General features: G+C 40.2%; 1 protein-coding gene across 1 annotated transcript; it reads right to left on the reverse strand.

Annotated features, from left to right (window-relative positions):
* Positions 1–12847: 12847 nt before the first annotated feature.
* LOC104465366 (DNA-binding protein Ikaros-like) lies at positions 12848–12967 on the reverse strand (the record flags this gene model as incomplete). Its single annotated transcript, XM_010078381.1, has 1 exon — positions 12848–12967. A coding segment is annotated over one exon (120 nt), but the record flags the coding sequence as incomplete, so codon positions are not given.
* Positions 12968–17221: the final 4254 nt, after the last annotated feature.

Below are 17221 nucleotides of genomic sequence, written 5' to 3' on the forward strand. Positions count from 1 at the left end.
CAATGCTTAATTCAACAGTAAGAGCTAATATGGACAAAGGACACGCGATTACACGCAACTAGGACAAGATCTGTGCTATGAAAACTGGCAGCAGGCGTTTGGAGAATGATCAAAACTTGGCCTCCCATAAGGGCTGATGATCAGCTCAGACTATCAGCATTGGCATTTCCTGCCCTCTCAGCATTTATGGAATATTTGAAAATGTCTAGTAGGTAAAGTTTCTGTCAAACTTCCTCTCTGCTCCATGTGTCCTAGACAGTGTAAGTGCCTTTTACTTGGAGGAATCCTTTTGTTGATTTTTTAAAGCCTCTGCTCAGTTTATGTTTAAAGTGCTTTTCAAATATTGCAAAGGAACAGACATTGCATTGCATTTACCAAACATGAAGGATTTTAAGTGTAGAAACACCCAAACATGTGTCCTAATGTGCTATTACACATTAGGAAACCTTCTTCTTTCCCATAAACTACCAAGTTGAAATTCCTTGTTGCTACCAAGCCAGAGAGAGTACTACTCAATCCAAGATTCATAATGCACCTGAATTTCATACTAACACCCAGACAGTGTGGCTGGACTAAGAGTGAAGCAAATAGAAAGTGTGAAAAACCTTCCCCATTAAAATGCAAAGCAGCTCTACAGAACTTGCTATTTCTTGTTAGCTAACGTAAACTTTGGTATCTGTGCCATGGCCATGCTTCACTGTGGAGTATAGTGTGAGCTCAAGAAAGGAAACAAAGTCCTGCTAACTCTACCACCTAGGAACACATACATCTGGAAATACATTGGGTTACACAGGCTGAACCATGTCACAACCAGGCAAGTTTGTCAGAGGCTACAGCATGCATGCAGATTTGGTCTTCAGAAAATTAACTGTTTCCTGGTAAACTGGTTAGCAACCAGAGACAAAAATATGGGACTGATGAATGATGCTTTGTTCATTTGGAGGAGAGCATCTCAAGAGAAGTTGCTTCTGCCTTGTCCACCACAAAAAGACAAAATCATGCTGGCTGAATATTTCTGAGCATACAAGGCACTCAAATCCCAGTGATCCCAGTAGCCTACGGCCTTTAGACTCTTGGAAACTGTTAGACATCAGGATTGTCACTTGCATCAGAGCAGTGCCAAGAGCTGTCCTTACCACCAGGACAAATGAAGCACAGATCATCCACGGCTTCAAATTCCTTTACCTCAAAGGCACCATGAAGTCCCAGCAAAGTTGATGTGAGCCACAGGCTCATGCCTTCAGGGTAACGTGCTTCTCAAGTGTTTGTAGAAGAGAACGTTAAAAGTTTCATTTTCTGTTGTCATCTTTTTTATCGAATGAATGTGCAGCAGCTCTTGTAGCACAGGACCGTGGCATGCTGCAGGAAACCTTCCCAGCAAGTCTTGTGAAATTTGTTTCTGCTGATGCAAATGTGCTATTTGCTAGAGCTCCTCATTGCTATCTGATAAACTCCCGTCTTATGCCTGAATGTTAAAACCACAACCCACAGTCCAGAATGTGTGGATTGCTGTGTTCTCAGGAAGTATGCAACTAGTTTAACTGTGCTCTGTTTCACTGAGGGTAAAAAAGAGGAGAGAAAAAAAACACCTTTTCACAGCAAACACCAGTACTCACACAGGAAGGCCAGAGACTGCATTTTCTTAAAATAGTCTGGCCTTTGAGAAGGGTTGTAATTTGCACTCAGCTGTAGTTCCCTAAGACCTTCATAAGGAGATTCCCTGAATATCACTGTTGCTGTCTGGGGTGGTGGAGCAGAAGGGTCTGTTACTACATCTGTTACAGTTGTTCTTTTAATTGTGCTTTTGCATTCATTAGCTCAGTTAGCTACTGAAACATCTCTAAGAAAGTTATTGAGTTAGGCATATATCAGCTTTTAGTGGAAAGCTGTATCTCAAATGAGAGACACAAGATATTAATATCTGCATCTTTCATTAGATTATTTCAATATGTCAGCCATCTATCCCTCTGCTACGAGGACCAGACGTCCCCCAAAGCTTCACTGTGAAATTCTAAATTTGGTATAGGACTGCAAAAGAATCTTCTGGAAAAAACATTTCATCAACGTATCCTTCACTGTCCATTACAGACCTTACCTGAATAACACTGTAAGAAATTAAGTGAATAAAACATCCGAATGCAGGAAGGAATAGCACTTATGAACTGTGGGCAAGGATCCCAAGAGCCCATGTACCCCTTCACTGCTGAGCCAGCAGCGGCAGGCAGGAGAGCCTCTCCAGGGGATCACCTCAAGGCAAGGAACACCAGTGGGAAGGACTGAGACGGGGTTTGTGTCTCTCTCTCCTTTCCCCAGCTTTCCCTATCTTTATTAACTCCTTGGTGGTCCTTCTAGCACCATGAGCCGTCTGCCTTCACAGCCGCCTCAGCCCAGCAGCTCTACACAGACTGCAAAAGCCACAACGAGCACAAGTGGGTCTTCCTCAGCTACTGCCCACTTCCCAAATGGAATTTACACTTAGGTTTCTTATAGGGATACAGACAAGTTAGCAGGAACTAACCTTTTCCTCTTTTAGGTTTGAAAAAAAATTTTTTTTGCAGAGGTTGGAAAAAAAAAATTAGGTTTGAAAAAAAATTTTCAGAGCGTATGCTTGAGAGGTCTTTTCTTTCCCTCTTAAAAAGAATGAAAAGCTCAGCTTTCCAGGTAAGTGCTTTTTTTGCATACATGTGCTGGTTTTTAGTTTTTTACACAGACATATACACAGCAGGATTTGACTTTGCAGGCATATGATTTTACATGTGCTGATGTGTGTACATGTGTGGATTTACACATGTAAAAGAGACAACATTAAATAAATGGCTCCTGCTGGCTGGAAAATACATTGCCACTTCAGACTTCAAAGGGAGTATTGAAGAGAAGAAATTAATGACAAAAAGTTTTAGAAATGAAAAATATTTTTGCATTGTCCCCTTAACACCAACTGCTAAATCATGCATTGTATAAATCAGTCTCTTTCATGGCATACAGGAAAGAGCTTATTAGCAATGGCTACACTGTATAGCGAACATGCAGACTCATTAATGTGTATACAAAATAAACAATAGCAGACTTCTCTAGTCTGTTTTGCAAGGAGAAAAAAAAAATCCACTTACCACCAGAATAAGCCCATGATAGGATACCAATTTTACTAAGATCTACTAGCAATGTGGTGGTAAGATTAAACAAATGTGTTGCTACACCAGTGGTAATGCCTCATTACCATGATTCCTTCCTAATCTTTTACATGTGTTGGGCTCCAAAGCCACTGAAGTATTTTGCTAGCGCAATTATCATTTCACATTTTTATTTCTACTTGCCATTATGTGGAAAAATGGGCAGGAAGCTCAACCCCTCTCCAGAAAAGCCTAGTTCCCATTTGACTTCTAGATAAATTGTTGTAGGTCCACACCTGCAACAGACAAAGTCCCAGCAACCACCCTGGCCATCAGGGCTTCCCCACCTCCCTTCCAACATCCAGTGACAGTTACAAAATGATTTGGATTCTGGGATGAAAAAGGATGAACCCCAACTCAGAAAGGAAGGTGCTATGTCAGTGCGGAAGGGATGTTCTCACCTCTTCGCTCATGGCTTCACCCTGTGGAAACCAGGAGAGGTGCTCTGCTGCAGAGAGACGGAGACATTCCCAGCCTGAATTGTGAATACAGCAAGCTGGGTGTCGGGGTAGGGATGGATCATGGACTATTTGACACTTTTCTTGGCCACAGATGTATTTCTTTGCCTTTGCAAATCTGAGCACAAAAACTGAGCAGTGGGTCTCAGTCCACCCCACAATATGGCAAATCAGTTTTTCATAGTGAATTCTATACGTGCATGTGTTGTTCTCCCCTGAAAATAAATTCTCATATGGAAAGACAGAAAGGTATCTCCGAAACCCAGATGCAGCACAAGGGGTGCAGAAATGGCAGTGTTCCCTAGCTGGCAGTCACCATTTTGGTGCTAATGAAACCACCCCCCCCCTTAACACCAACCACTGCCACCACTTCCGAGCATTGCAACACGTATTCAGAGCAGGAAAAAACAGGCTCAATAATGCAGTCCATATAATGATGAGGTGCCCAGTACAATGAATGAGAAGAGACTGATCTCCCTCCAAAAAAACCCTAAGCTGTCATTAAAAATCAGAATTCAAAGCTCTTAGCTTAGACAAAAACCAAAACACAAAAACCACCAAAGATTTGGGAAGTTCAAATCCATAGAGGGGATGTTGGCTGATCACAGCTTCTTATAAATACAGGATACTTTTAAGTGATGAAATATGGAGAATGAATATTTCCTCTTCTATTAATTGCAACACAAGCTGAAAGTGTCACCAACTTTAGTTAAAACCCACCTTTCCATTGCATTAAACATTTCTGTTATGTTACTTAACCAGCAGGGAGTGCAAAATTATGTGCAGATACTCTCTGTTATATGAAGGAATTAGCAATTCATTTTAAAGCTCTAAATTTTTTTTTAAAGGAGGAGTCAGGGAGCAGGCAAGTTCTTATGTCCTTCCATAAAATAATCTAGAAGTTACTGAAAAGTCTGTTAAGAGCCACTTACTCAGAAGTAACATTTCCAGAGTAAAAAAACCTGGCTTATGTTAAAGTTCTTACTCTTAGGTTTCTTCTCTTTTTTTTATTTTTTTTTTTCTTTAAACTCTGATATGTGGCTTGAACAAGTACAAGTCAATTCATTCTGTCACACTTCTCCACTTTTGCTACATTCATTACACTTCGACTATCTTTGGAAGAGGAGAAATGGGGGAAACGGAGTGTGAAAACCACAGAGCAAAACATAGAACTTAACTTTTCTTTTTGGATCAGCTCTGTTTTGGTTGGAAATCGAGAGTAATTCTGTGTTTGCTCTGGATTTACTAATTCTCTGTAAAGCTTCAATGGGGCTCTTAATCTCACTTTTTGGTATGGATTTTGGCATGTTAGGGTTCAAATCTTATTTACATCAAAAGAGTAGGAGTTACTTCCAAAAATCCTATTTGGTGCCTGTGGTGTTAGTACGGCTGATCGTGGAACAATAGATTAGGTACCTTCTTGGGATGTCTTCTTATGCCTATAACTTAGACACCTAAATGCTTCTGGGAAACACATCCCTAAGCTGTGATGGATACAAGAACTAGGCACTATTCCTAACTTAAAAATGTGTAAAAACCAAAGAAAGATAAGCATACACCAAATGGGTTACTTTTCTAGGAATTATGTTCCCTGTATGTGGCCGATCCACCTTCACAAGTTAACAGCTTGTTGTGGTCACACCCTAAAATGATACGCTGAGGGTGAGCCTGCACTGGCTGCTGTGGCATACCTACCTACTGCATGTGGGGCAAAGCTTTTTCTGGAGAGACCATCTTTTGAGGCTTCAATAAACCTCACATAGTGAGGTCAACGAGAAAGGTTGGGGACGAGTCTCTGTCCTGCTGCAATGAGTGGTGTTTGCTCCTGGCTCTAGGACTACAGCTCCAAAAAAGAGCTCCCTCTATCCCCCACTCTTTATGATAAAGGGCTTGTTCTACATTGGGGAAACCTGTGGTGGCACAGCCACGCTATAAATCCTTTCCTGCAAATCTCTAATGTGGGAATGCAGGCACAGTGACACTGTGTTTTCACATTTTGCTGTGGGACACAGCCTGGGAATCTTGCACCTGAGGGGAGAGCATCACTGTAGGTCCCCTGCAGCCAGAAATTGTCTCCTCCCAGAGAGGTACCATATCAGGAGTTGAAATTGAAGAAATGTGAGAAGAAGCTGAACAAAATCAAAACAGCAGCTTGTTCTGAAATGGCACCTCTGTAGAGGCAGGTGGTCCCTCTACTGCACCTCAGTCCAGCAGTTAAGCTTTTCACTCAGGGTGCACTCCTGAAGAGCACTTGGGTTGAACGAGAGCTTGCTCAGGGGGAAAAAGCAAGCCTACAACAAAGAACAAGCAAGAAATAATACAGAAAAGAGGGATGGCTCGTGTTGGGAGGTCCATTCAACCTTCTGATGTAGAGTCATTCCCTTAAAATAACCCAAGGTTTAACAAGCTGCAGTTATAGAGGTCCTCCCCAGTTTAAAATATGCCCCTCTTCCAGCCAGAGCCCTGTATTTCTGAGTTGTGCTGCAGCCACGGCTGAGATCCTGCTAGATAATTTTAACTCCCAAGCTAGAATGGGGCTTATCTCTGAGGCACATCTCTTCTGCTTAGATAAAGACAACTTCCTCTAACTGCAGATTAGATCAGCAGGCTCAGTATCCGTACCTAAAAGCCACACAGCTAAACACACTGCATCTCTCCAGTTGAAACAACGCTCGCTGCTTTCTGAACACTGAAGAAAAAACACTTGCACAGCTCCCAGGCTTTTCCTGGCTTTTGCATTGATGTTCTACTCTGAAAACATAGCAGTACCCAGCAGGCGCTCATGAAATTGGCCACTGTTCCACAAGCTACATAGCTCTGGAGAAATAAGGAAAAAAACCCATAGCTTCACCACCCAGAGCGGCAACAGAAACCATACTTTTACCAAATGGGCCAGGAGTGGAAAAGCTCCTTGCAAAACTAAATAGAAATCACTGGAAAAGTAAAACTCTCTTTTAAGATCAATTATTTTCTCAAGGTTTTGATTTTATCACGTCCTCTAGTTACATCTGAGGACAAATTTTTACACGCCTGCTTACACAGTGGCTCTTCCCTGGGTTTGCATGGCCAGAGTTAACTGCACTAATACAGCACATCCCGTGCTGGGACTGCAGTCACTCTCCTTTCCAGACTGGCTTGCCCTCCCTTCGACAAGCTACTAGCAAGTCTGTTTAAAAAATACCCTCCATTACTTGCAGCAAACATTTTTAAATTTGATAAAGGAATTTGCCTTCAGTAAGAGGGCTGTTTTTCACTGGCCTTGTGAAAGTTCGTGCACATTTTGCTAAGTTCTAAGTCATTACATTGAGCAGAACTTGTCTCTGGCAGTGTGGCTAATTCCTCAGCTTCCCAGCGGCCCTGTATACCTGGGCCTTCTTCACCTCACTTCAGTACACTGTTTCACACTATGCAGCTGTAAAACTTACCTTTGAAGGCTGGTATATACCATATATCCCATACAGCATAAGGTCATTAATTAAATTTGTCACATACTTTCTCCCACTAAACCACCCCCATCCTCCTCTACACAAATTTCCAGAGGAGTTTTGCATACAAAATGAAAATAATCCTGAATAAAAATATCTCCTGTGTTCCCCTTAAAAATAGGTAAGGCATACTGATAGGATCTCAGAGCACACAATACCAGTCCATACTAGTACTTTGGGGCTAGAAATAGGGGCTTCAGACCAAACAAGAGGGGAGATTCCCAACTTCCCTATTTTTAAAAGTTCCTAAAACATTTTAGTTACAAGTTTTTCAATTCCTTCAGAAGCCTCCTCAGCTGGACTTTCAAGCCCTGTCTCACAGTGGAACATTAAAGAGAATTCCTAAAGCTTCCCAAACCATTTTGAAACAATTTTTCTCTCTGCTCTGAGAGCCAGTACGACTACATCAGGTGAGACAGAAATTATCAGCAATTATTCAGAAAGGCTCATCAGCTCCCACACACTTTCATACCTTTGAGCAACAGAGATGTCCATCTGAAACCTGAGCAAGTAAAACTTATTACACAGCCCTCCAGGTTACTTTAGTTCTCTAAATAATTATGTCCATGTGCACATGTATCACATGCATTTTATTACTCATACACAACATACTGCCTTCATAGCCACTGAACTTGTGCAGAAGGAGCATGCAAAATGTTTAGCTCTGGTGGTCTTTTTCCCCAGCCCCTTTCCCTGCCCTACAGAAGTGCTAGGGCAGCAGTGAGATGGACCTGTCTCAAGCAACAGGACCAATTTTGCAAGCTGGGGTGGGGCACTTCCCCTTCTGGCTTTTCTCCCTTCTCCCCTCCATCTGCAGGCTTTCCACACTTTTACTCTGCCCCCACCCAGCTATGAGTGAGTTGCAGCAGACTGATGTAATGACAAGCTGTTGTGGTTGGCCTGGTGGGCCCCCAGCAATGCTTGTGTCCGTGATCTCAAATGGTTGCGCTCCTTTTAAGGAAATAAAGCACTTGAGCAGCTCAGAGAGAGGACACTTGCCTGCACTAGTAACTAGCTACTCATGCAGGTTACCACCTCTTAATACCCATGGCCAGGAGGGAAGACCCCAGGATGTGAAGGCAATGCCAGGCTCCCAGTGATGCCAGGCACCGAGGCTCTGCAGCTACGCAGGCTTCTGCTTCAATAAGTGGACTGTGGGAGGGAGGTAGCATCAGTCACTTGACATTTCCCACTGGAGGAAAAAAATAGTCAAAAAGCTCTTTCCTTTTAATATCTCTTCCCATACTAGCATCCCTTATTTTAAACAAATAGAGAGTTTCTAACTTCATATAAATCTCATCTGTCTTCTATTGATGTCTAGGATCACCTCAACTTGTTACTTTGTGCATCCTCTGTCAGTTATCCAACACTTTCAACCCAATATTGTAAGATGAGTTCTCTCCACCTTTTCTTCTCAGAAAGAAGAATACCTCTACTCATTATATATTCCAAGTCCAAACTGTGACTATGGTAGCCATCACTTTTTTCACTGAGAAACCCTTGATGTCTGTGTTGGAAGTCTAAATGGTCATCTTCAGCATCAGACAGCTGCCTGTGCAGAAACGGTGAGCCCACAGGGTTTCCTGAGGCCAGTAAGACTGTGAGATGGCTTTTTGTTTTTTACCCATGAATGGCCAGCTATGGTATGGGCAGTTTGACATTTTCTGCATGAAACTGGGTCCGACCTACAGCTCACTGATCATTAGCCTCCCACTCATGGCTTGACTTAGGATACACTCCCAGCACAGAAACAGACCAGAATTGCAACCATCTACCACATACAGGATGTTCAGTACTGGTTATCCACAAAAGGTGCACACAACATTTAACCTGAAACTTGAACGGAGACAGTAAGGATCAGCAGAAGATATTTCAAACCAGCTCCTATGTTATAGGTTAGCATGGGAAATAGAGCTGCCCATCCAAGATAGGCTGCAAAGCACTAATTCTTAATGGAATGGAATTTCAGTGGAATGTATTTTTCTAAATAACTTAGATGAAAATTTCAAAATGATATGTAGGAGAGAGGGAAAAACAGAGTCTAGTGCCTTAAAAAGCTGTGAAAATCTAGCTCTTTGGTTGTCTGAAAATGTTGCCCGTGTTTTCTAGAAAAACTAAATGTAGAACTGGTGGATGAGCAGAGTAAAAAAATAAAATAGTAAAAAAGTTAAGGTGCCAGATCAACCTGAGAAGGAAATTTGGGGTGGAGAAGAGGACAAGGAAGGAAGAAGATCTAGTGGACAGAGCAGCAGAAATGAAGTTTGGAGGAGGAAGCTGCTCAATACATAGTGGCATTCTGGGAGTTACAACATTAAAAACATAGCAAGCTCATCAAGGAAATTAAGACATATAGCAGAGACCAGAACAACTATTTTAATGTTTCTGCTTTGCTGTGATGTGATGCTTGGGGTTATTACTAGAAACTGTTGATGACTTTACTTCCACAAATGACCTTTTCACGCCGGCTTAACATTTTGCATTGGTCAGAAGCAACTCATGTCTTGGATGCCTCTGCCTGGGGACACAAGTCATAGCATACGTTTTATGGCCAGCTGGACACCTCAGTTCTGAAATTTGCACCTTCTCTAGTCATTTTAAGTGAGACACTCGAAAACTGAAGGCATCCAATAAAATCTGGCAAGCAAATTGAGTACTTTAACTTCTGTAGTCTACTACACCTTCATTCTCAGAGTGGGAGAGATGTTTCAAATGGTTCTCTCTATCAGGTCTATACCACCACATTCAAGACGCAGTCCAGGGTTGGAAGAAGCAAGAAGGTAGATATCTGAAAACATGTGGAGGAGCTAAAGCCTATCTTTCTTTTCTAAAAATAGCTTTTTTCCCCTAATCTTTGACCTTTAAAATGCTAAATTGATGAAAAAGGTAAATTAAACTTTTGACTTCAGGGTTAAAGGTTTCATGAAGTGTTATTACAAATCTGAATAAGCAAATGGTCATTTGAACATTTTTATCTCACGGGCTGACTAAAATTAACAACAGATTTCTCACCTAATTTTAGTAAGATGAGGTAAATATTGTTTTCATTCAACAAACCTGTAATTTCCATTGTTACCTCTATAACACTACATGCACAAAGAGTCCTCCAGAGCCTAGTGGCCCTCTTCTGTAAATGTCTTAGTCAAATTACCCTTTCCTCAGTGCATGGCGTATGGACAGCTGATCTCTCAGGGTGTGACAGATTAAGTAGAATGCACTGTAAATCCTATGTTGAAACACAGCAAAGAGCATAGGGGATTCCCTTTTGACAAAGGAAGCAGATGGGACATTAGGAAAGTCACATAGAGAAAAATTGTTGCCTGGTCGTATTTGCTCATGTGCATTGCCTGTTAGTTATCATAGGTCGCAGTCTGTCTCCCAGCTATGAGATACATATAATATCAGTGGGTCTTTACAATACTTTATCGCCTATCAATCATTCTTCAAACTACTTTTCCAAATAATCCTTTTCTACCTAAGTTTGGTGATAAACAAAGGTGAGAAATAGGTCTTGGGCCTTAAAGATGACAGAGCTGCACTGAACGCCTAGCCTCTTTACACTGCCATACCACTGCCTACATAGAAAAACATGCCCCTTCATTCCTAATACATCTGTGGGCTCACATAAGCCAAACACCAGCCCTAAGGCGCTGGTTTATCCCTAACAGATTTTCTTTTGATGATGATCTAGAATGTGCACAGCAATCATATGGCTCTGGATATGTTTGGGACATGCGTTCAGACCCTTTTTGTAAAAAAGGGGAATTAATTTTTTCAGTGTACTGTTTTCAAAAAGTTCATTTAGGACTAGAAAAAGGAGCAGTAGAAGACATAATAGTATATGCAGCTTTATGGAAAAGACAAACATTGTAAGCGCTGGAGATGATACCTGCAGTTAAAATCATCCATAAAAGAGTACTGTGAATTGTCTGTGTTTCTCTTGACTACGGTAAATGTCTCACTACAAAATGTGACCCTTCAAAACCAAAGACCTATGGGTAGAGAAAGTGGCTGTAGAAAAAATGTTGAAGTCAGGACATGGATAAACTAATTTACTGCTGAGTGCACAAAGTAAAATTAATGAGAATGATAAATGGAACTTATCGTATCTAGGACACCAAAGATAACATTTCTCCTTCTTTTATTGCAGTAACTTCTGATATGTACTTATATTGATATATAATTGAACTGTTGGGAGAATCATTACATCATCAGCAAATATAAGTTTCATCTTTGCTGGTTCTGTATGATATTTGCCTGGTGAAGTAAATGCAATCAAAAATCCTTTCTTTGTTTGGGTTTGAACAAGCTGTTTTTAAAATGTTGTATTATTTTTTAAATCAAGGCTTAAATATTTTGTAGGATTTAGTTACTGTGGGAGAAAGGAGACTTAATACAAGCAGTAAAGGCAAGATTTTGTCCAAAGAGATTTGTACTGAGAAACAAAGCACTAGGGAAGTGATCAGACTATTAAAAAGCATTTCCAAAAATTAATTTGTTAATAAGGTATGTCAATATGCATGTAGCAGCTGAACTTTACACACACGTCTTTGGCAAGAGGGGCTCAAGTGGTAAATAAAGTGAATGCATGAGATGCTGCATTCTCTACTACCTAGTGCTGGAATTTGGGAGTAGGGTCTATTCCCAATGCTGACGCCATCCTGCTCTATTAACTTGACTTGGTTATTTTGCCTCCTGTGCCTCCCTTTCCACCTACCGTCCTTTATTGGACTTCCTTAGACAATAAACATTTAAAGGCGCTTGTGATCTTTCTGAAAACAGTCTTCCACCCTGACCCTCATTCCTACAATAGGAATGTAAAAATGATAAGCAATACTTTTATTTGTGGATAAACAAACACATTCACTGAATTCTGTGATTATTTTTCTTCTTTTTTCTTTTCATTTTTTCATTTTTTTTCCTTTTTTCTTCTTTTTTTTTTTTTTTTTTTTTTCCTGTACTAGTAAACCAGCCTTGTGCTCAAGTAATCATCTAGTCTTTTTTAGTGGACTACATGTGAGCTGATGCATGCAGTAGTCAGCAGCATTGCTAGTCTTTGGTGTGGAGTCTGGGATGCCTAAGAAGAATCAGCATTTTGCAAAATAATCTCTGGACAATAGTTTATTTTAATCCAACAGACTTTATCAATTGTGGACTTTTACCTAGGAGAAGAAAATTCAAGTGTTTTCTAAAGTTCTCTCAGTTAAAAAAATCAAGGGTCAATGAAGATCAGATATTGGAATATGAAATATATGAATACTATGTGTGTTCTAATATGACATTTCTGGAGAAATCTGAATAGCAGATAACATTCAAGATAGCATTCAAATTATTAATAAAAATAGTAATAAAAATACCTGAGAGTTTACTGAATTTTTATCATATGTGAGTTCAGATAATTTTGACCTGGAACCACATATTTAATTCTATTTCCTACAAAGAAAGAAAATTATCTTTCATGGTGAGAATTTCATGCAATCAGTCATGCTTTAGAAAGCAGATAAATTGTAGGATCTTTAAAACTTTTCTGTGGATGAAAAGCCTTGTTGTCCTTCAAAATGGCTTTCCCAAAGAGAAGGTTGCACAAAAGCCACTAAGAACCTCAGTAATCCTGTGCTGAACAAGATTAAAAGACATAGGATCTGCTTGTATACCAGCTTGCTATATAGTACTTTAACAGTATTGAATATTATATTACGTACTAATACTTCTTATCAGAGTGGACTAGTTGTCTTACCCAAGACTCTCTCATTCTTAGCACTCTGTTGTCCTCCAGTACTAGTTGAAAGGTCCTCTGGAACAGGCATAGGTTCATCTGCATCATCTGGGACATCACTAACTGGAGGACTTTCCTTTCCTAGTAAGTGAAGAAAGTAGCATCAGTGAGTCATAAGAGTAGCTTCATTTTCAAATAATACCGTAAGAGGAACCACAAACCAAATAAAACTTAACAAAAAACCTAATCACTACTTAAAAGCATGACAATCTTAGGACTAAAACCTGCTGTCCTGCAAAGAAAGCTTATTTTCAGTAAAGGGGAATTATATTTGTGAAAAGAATGTATGGCCAATGTCTCTTCCAAATTTACTGAAGTCTGGATACACAGTTATCAGTCTTACCCTTTTGGATATTTCTGACACACATAGATATTTTTCAGTTGCTATGCTCAGAAGATCCAGTTTAGAAAACATAGACTGACAGACTCAGAGGTCATCAAATGGTCATCTTTCATAAAAACTCTTTTTTTTTTTGAGTTCCTTGAGAACACATACGGATTTCCTTCAATGACATAGTGAAGTCTAACCCACAAGTATTCTGGGGCTCTAACAGAACTACCCAAAAAATAAAGTTTTATCTCCAACTAAAATTTCAACTACATCTTTGGCAAGCTTCACTAATACCCACAGATCAAGCTTTGGCTGGTCCTTGTGCCTACGAGTAATTAAGTGCCTGTAGCTCCTGGGACTTCCGAAAACATGTAGAGTTAGCAGAGGTCAGTCAAAATATGACTTCAAGGTTTTTATGGTCTCTTATTTGTAAAGAGGAAACAAATCCTAGTATCTTGTGTACATAAGGTTTTGCAGAAAAAAATAGTCTGGTGCTTTAGCATAAGTGTTATGTAACTGCTCTAGTGCTTAATGCAATATAATAAGGAAAATAACTCCCTTGATAAGTACTGTGCTTCCAGAAATGGAGAGGTTTCTTGGTTTAGCTCTCAGTCACAGCATACATGTCCTGCCCACAGCACTATCCCTGTCTTGCAGAACTTCTTAAATTATTTCTCACATCTGTAACAAAAGCATGCCTTGGAAACAACTACCAAAAGAATTATCCAAGTGATTATTTTCAGCGACTATTACTAAAAGTCTGGTCTTTGCATTAATAGCAAAGAAAGGAATAGACCCAGAGCAGATCTGAACTCAGTAATGTTCACATAAGACCTTTGTCTCCAAAACTGAGATGTTACTAATTTACACTGATGCAATCTATTAGACATCCTGTGGCAATCAGCACACGAGCAAGGGCAGTAATTTCATGGCACAAAGGCCTAGCAAATTAGTGTTTTTTTCTAATGAGAATTCTCTCATTAACACACAAACATGAATTAATTTTGAAATCACTTCTCAGAAAAGGAAAAATTAAAACAAATATAGCTTACTTAAGTGACAACAATCTGGTGATGCCAGTTATGGATTTGACCTGAAAGAAAAAAATGGTTTCCTCACAACCTCCTGGATGGAGCAAAGCATCGTGCTTTCCGATGGGAGGGAAATGACAGGTAGGTTTAAGTCATCTCCCAAATTAGCTGGCTTGGGTTGTTTGAACAAATCTAGGTTTAAATGAACAAAATGAGTGGGTGACTCCACTTCTTAGTGACATGTCTATCAGACTGTGGAATAATCTCTGAGCAGGAGTGGCAGGAGCGGCCTCAGGTGAACCATCTAAAACTGCAGCCAGAGGACTTGAGTAACAAAGGAATAGTCCTGCAATGCTAGAGGAACTGACTAGATGTTTTTATAAGGTGCCCCTAATCCCCAGCTTCTGCAGGGTATTCTTAAATAGGCAAAAATCCCACCCACTGGATGCGAGTGCAAGAGCAAAGGTGGACTGCATAAATGGAAAAGGACTATTAATTTTACAGTAGAGGAAAGTAAAAGCAGGAAGTAAGTTCATTAAAACAGTTTTTGCCATTCACTGTTTAGCTCCTTATTTATGGGATATAAGGAACTTAAAGATCTGCGAGCAACTTTCCAATGCAAGTCCCATCCTGCAAAGCTGAGGTATCTCCTACGGATAGCATGCATGGGTGAGGAGAAACAGCTGAAATATTCACCTCCCTGCCTCCCCACCTGCAACAAAACAAAAAACAAAAACCCAGAAGTTTAATCAGAAGGCAAGAGGCAGTCTGGTCAGAATTAACTCTTTTGACACTACATGTAAGTCAAGGAAATTCATTAAAAAGCAATAGTGATCAAAAGCCACCTGCATCTTCCAAGGTTCAAACTGTGCTTCCAGTTACAACAGCAGAAGCTGACTTAGGCTAGATTCAGAAAAACACCTACCCAAAAAACCTGAAGGCTTTTTTTGGCTACAAACCAATATAAACACATGATATCAGACCTATGAGTTAACAGATAACAAACAAAATAAAAGCTTTCTTAGCCTGCTTATTGTAGGGTGCCTATTTACACACTAAGTAGGATGCTTTGCAAGTAAGCCAAAGCAGTCTTTTGGAATAGAAACCTGTTAGTAAATCAGTACTTTCACAGTTGATGGTGAACTACTTGGTTCACTAAACAGATATCAATCTTCTACTTGTTAAATTAATAGTCGTTTGCCCAGGTGGCATGAATCAGACTAGCCTTACGGACTTGGTGGGGCAGAAGCCAGAGATGTCATACGCTTCCCTCTTTGCAGGAGACTGCAGTTGAGAAAATTTAGTACACTTGGCTTTAATGACTCATTGCATATCATTTGATTTCTTCCTGTTACACATGATCGAGAACTCCCTGCATGCAAAAAGGCAGGTAAAAATAGTAGATTTAAAATAGATATATTTGTTGAGCTCTGTGTCTTGGATTCTAGAGCATGATATTTGTATTTCATGCCTTAACTACATCTAAATTGTTACACTGTGATAAGTTCACTACTGCATGGTAATCTTACAGATATGCAATCTCACTAACATATTTTTGCCAATGAATTTAGAAATGGAAAGGGGGCGGGGGAAAGGAGGGAACAGTTTCTGATTTAATTTCTAATAGGCATGTCCAGAACAGTAACTGGTCAAAGGGATGGAGAAAAAAAAACCCACCTACTGGCAAGCACTGGGGTAAATTATTAAAATGTCACATAACAGAGCAAAGTACCATTGATTTATTCCATTTCCATTTTACATTTTTGCTCAAAAATAAAAAGTGAAGCATAAACACTGCAGTCTAATCTTGGGGTGGGGAGGTGTATTTTTTTTTTTATTTTATTTTTATGAAGAGCCACCTGACATACCAAACAAAAAAGACAAGTGAGCTGTAGTGCTGAAGTTCTGTTTCTGGTTCTGCCACTGATTCATGGTACCCTTGGTTAAATCATAAATGGAGATACCTTCAACTGCAGGATGTACCGTACATTCCCCTGATTCATCCTGAAGCTCTGGAAGATCATCTCAGATTTCCAAACACTGCCATTGCTGTATGAAAATCGTCAAAGAAGTGTGTAACCTATCCATGGTGCCTGGTAAGACCCTCAACTTCTCTCTACTTGAGTTTCCTCATCTCTGCCCTAGCAATATACTTAAAGACATGAGGAAAGAGAGGAAGGGAACAGAGTGCCCAGCCCAGGAAGGTTTTATGCGTCCTTTATTCCTACCAAAGTCCGCTTATCTCCATTCAGTTCTGAGAGCAATTCAGTTTATGCCAGGATGGTGTTGCTGGAGTTTTGACAGTTCAAAAGAAAGCCAGAGGAAGATTTCTTACAGAAATCTCATTCCCTATCCTTTCACAAACTAATATTGGGTGTATTCAATACCTGAGGGTTGTTTCCTATGGAAACACCAGAATCACTGGAGAAGTTATGCAAGAAAAGCAACATACGCATTTTTCTGGGTGAGTTACAACTGAATTCACATCCCCTTTTCACGGGCAGGACCTCAGATCTCCAGTGATGGGAAGAGAGTTGCTCTGCGATAGGAGCCAGGCTCTCAGGTGGGAGATACCAGCCCAGGATATGTTCATTTCCACCTTCCCAGAACCTAGCAAGAACATCAAATGCAAAACTCTTCTTCATGCATTTGCAGGGAGCGGCACAGCCCGGCCGGTGCTAGGGGGATCTTTTCATGTTAGATGTGGAAACATTTGTACTGTTTTTTTCACCTTCCTTAACTGTTAGGCCCTAGAACTGAGAAAAAAAGAAGAAGAAAAAAAAAAAAAAGGTAGGAAAAATACTTCTTGTTAAGTGAGATATTATCTGTGTTTTCTGACTCTCTTGTATGGGTGCCGGATACTGTTTGGTTAAATGTATGTCAGTTCTCTCCTCATTTCAGAACTGCAACTGCTTGCCTCATGAAATATCACTTTCAGGAGAAAAATAAAAAGTGTGAACTCTGTGCTAGTCA

Source organism: Pterocles gutturalis, unplaced genomic scaffold (assembly GCF_000699245.1).
Source record: "Pterocles gutturalis isolate BGI_N339 unplaced genomic scaffold, ASM69924v1 scaffold51048, whole genome shotgun sequence".
Classification (NCBI taxonomy): domain Eukaryota; kingdom Metazoa; phylum Chordata; class Aves; order Pterocliformes; family Pteroclidae; genus Pterocles; species Pterocles gutturalis.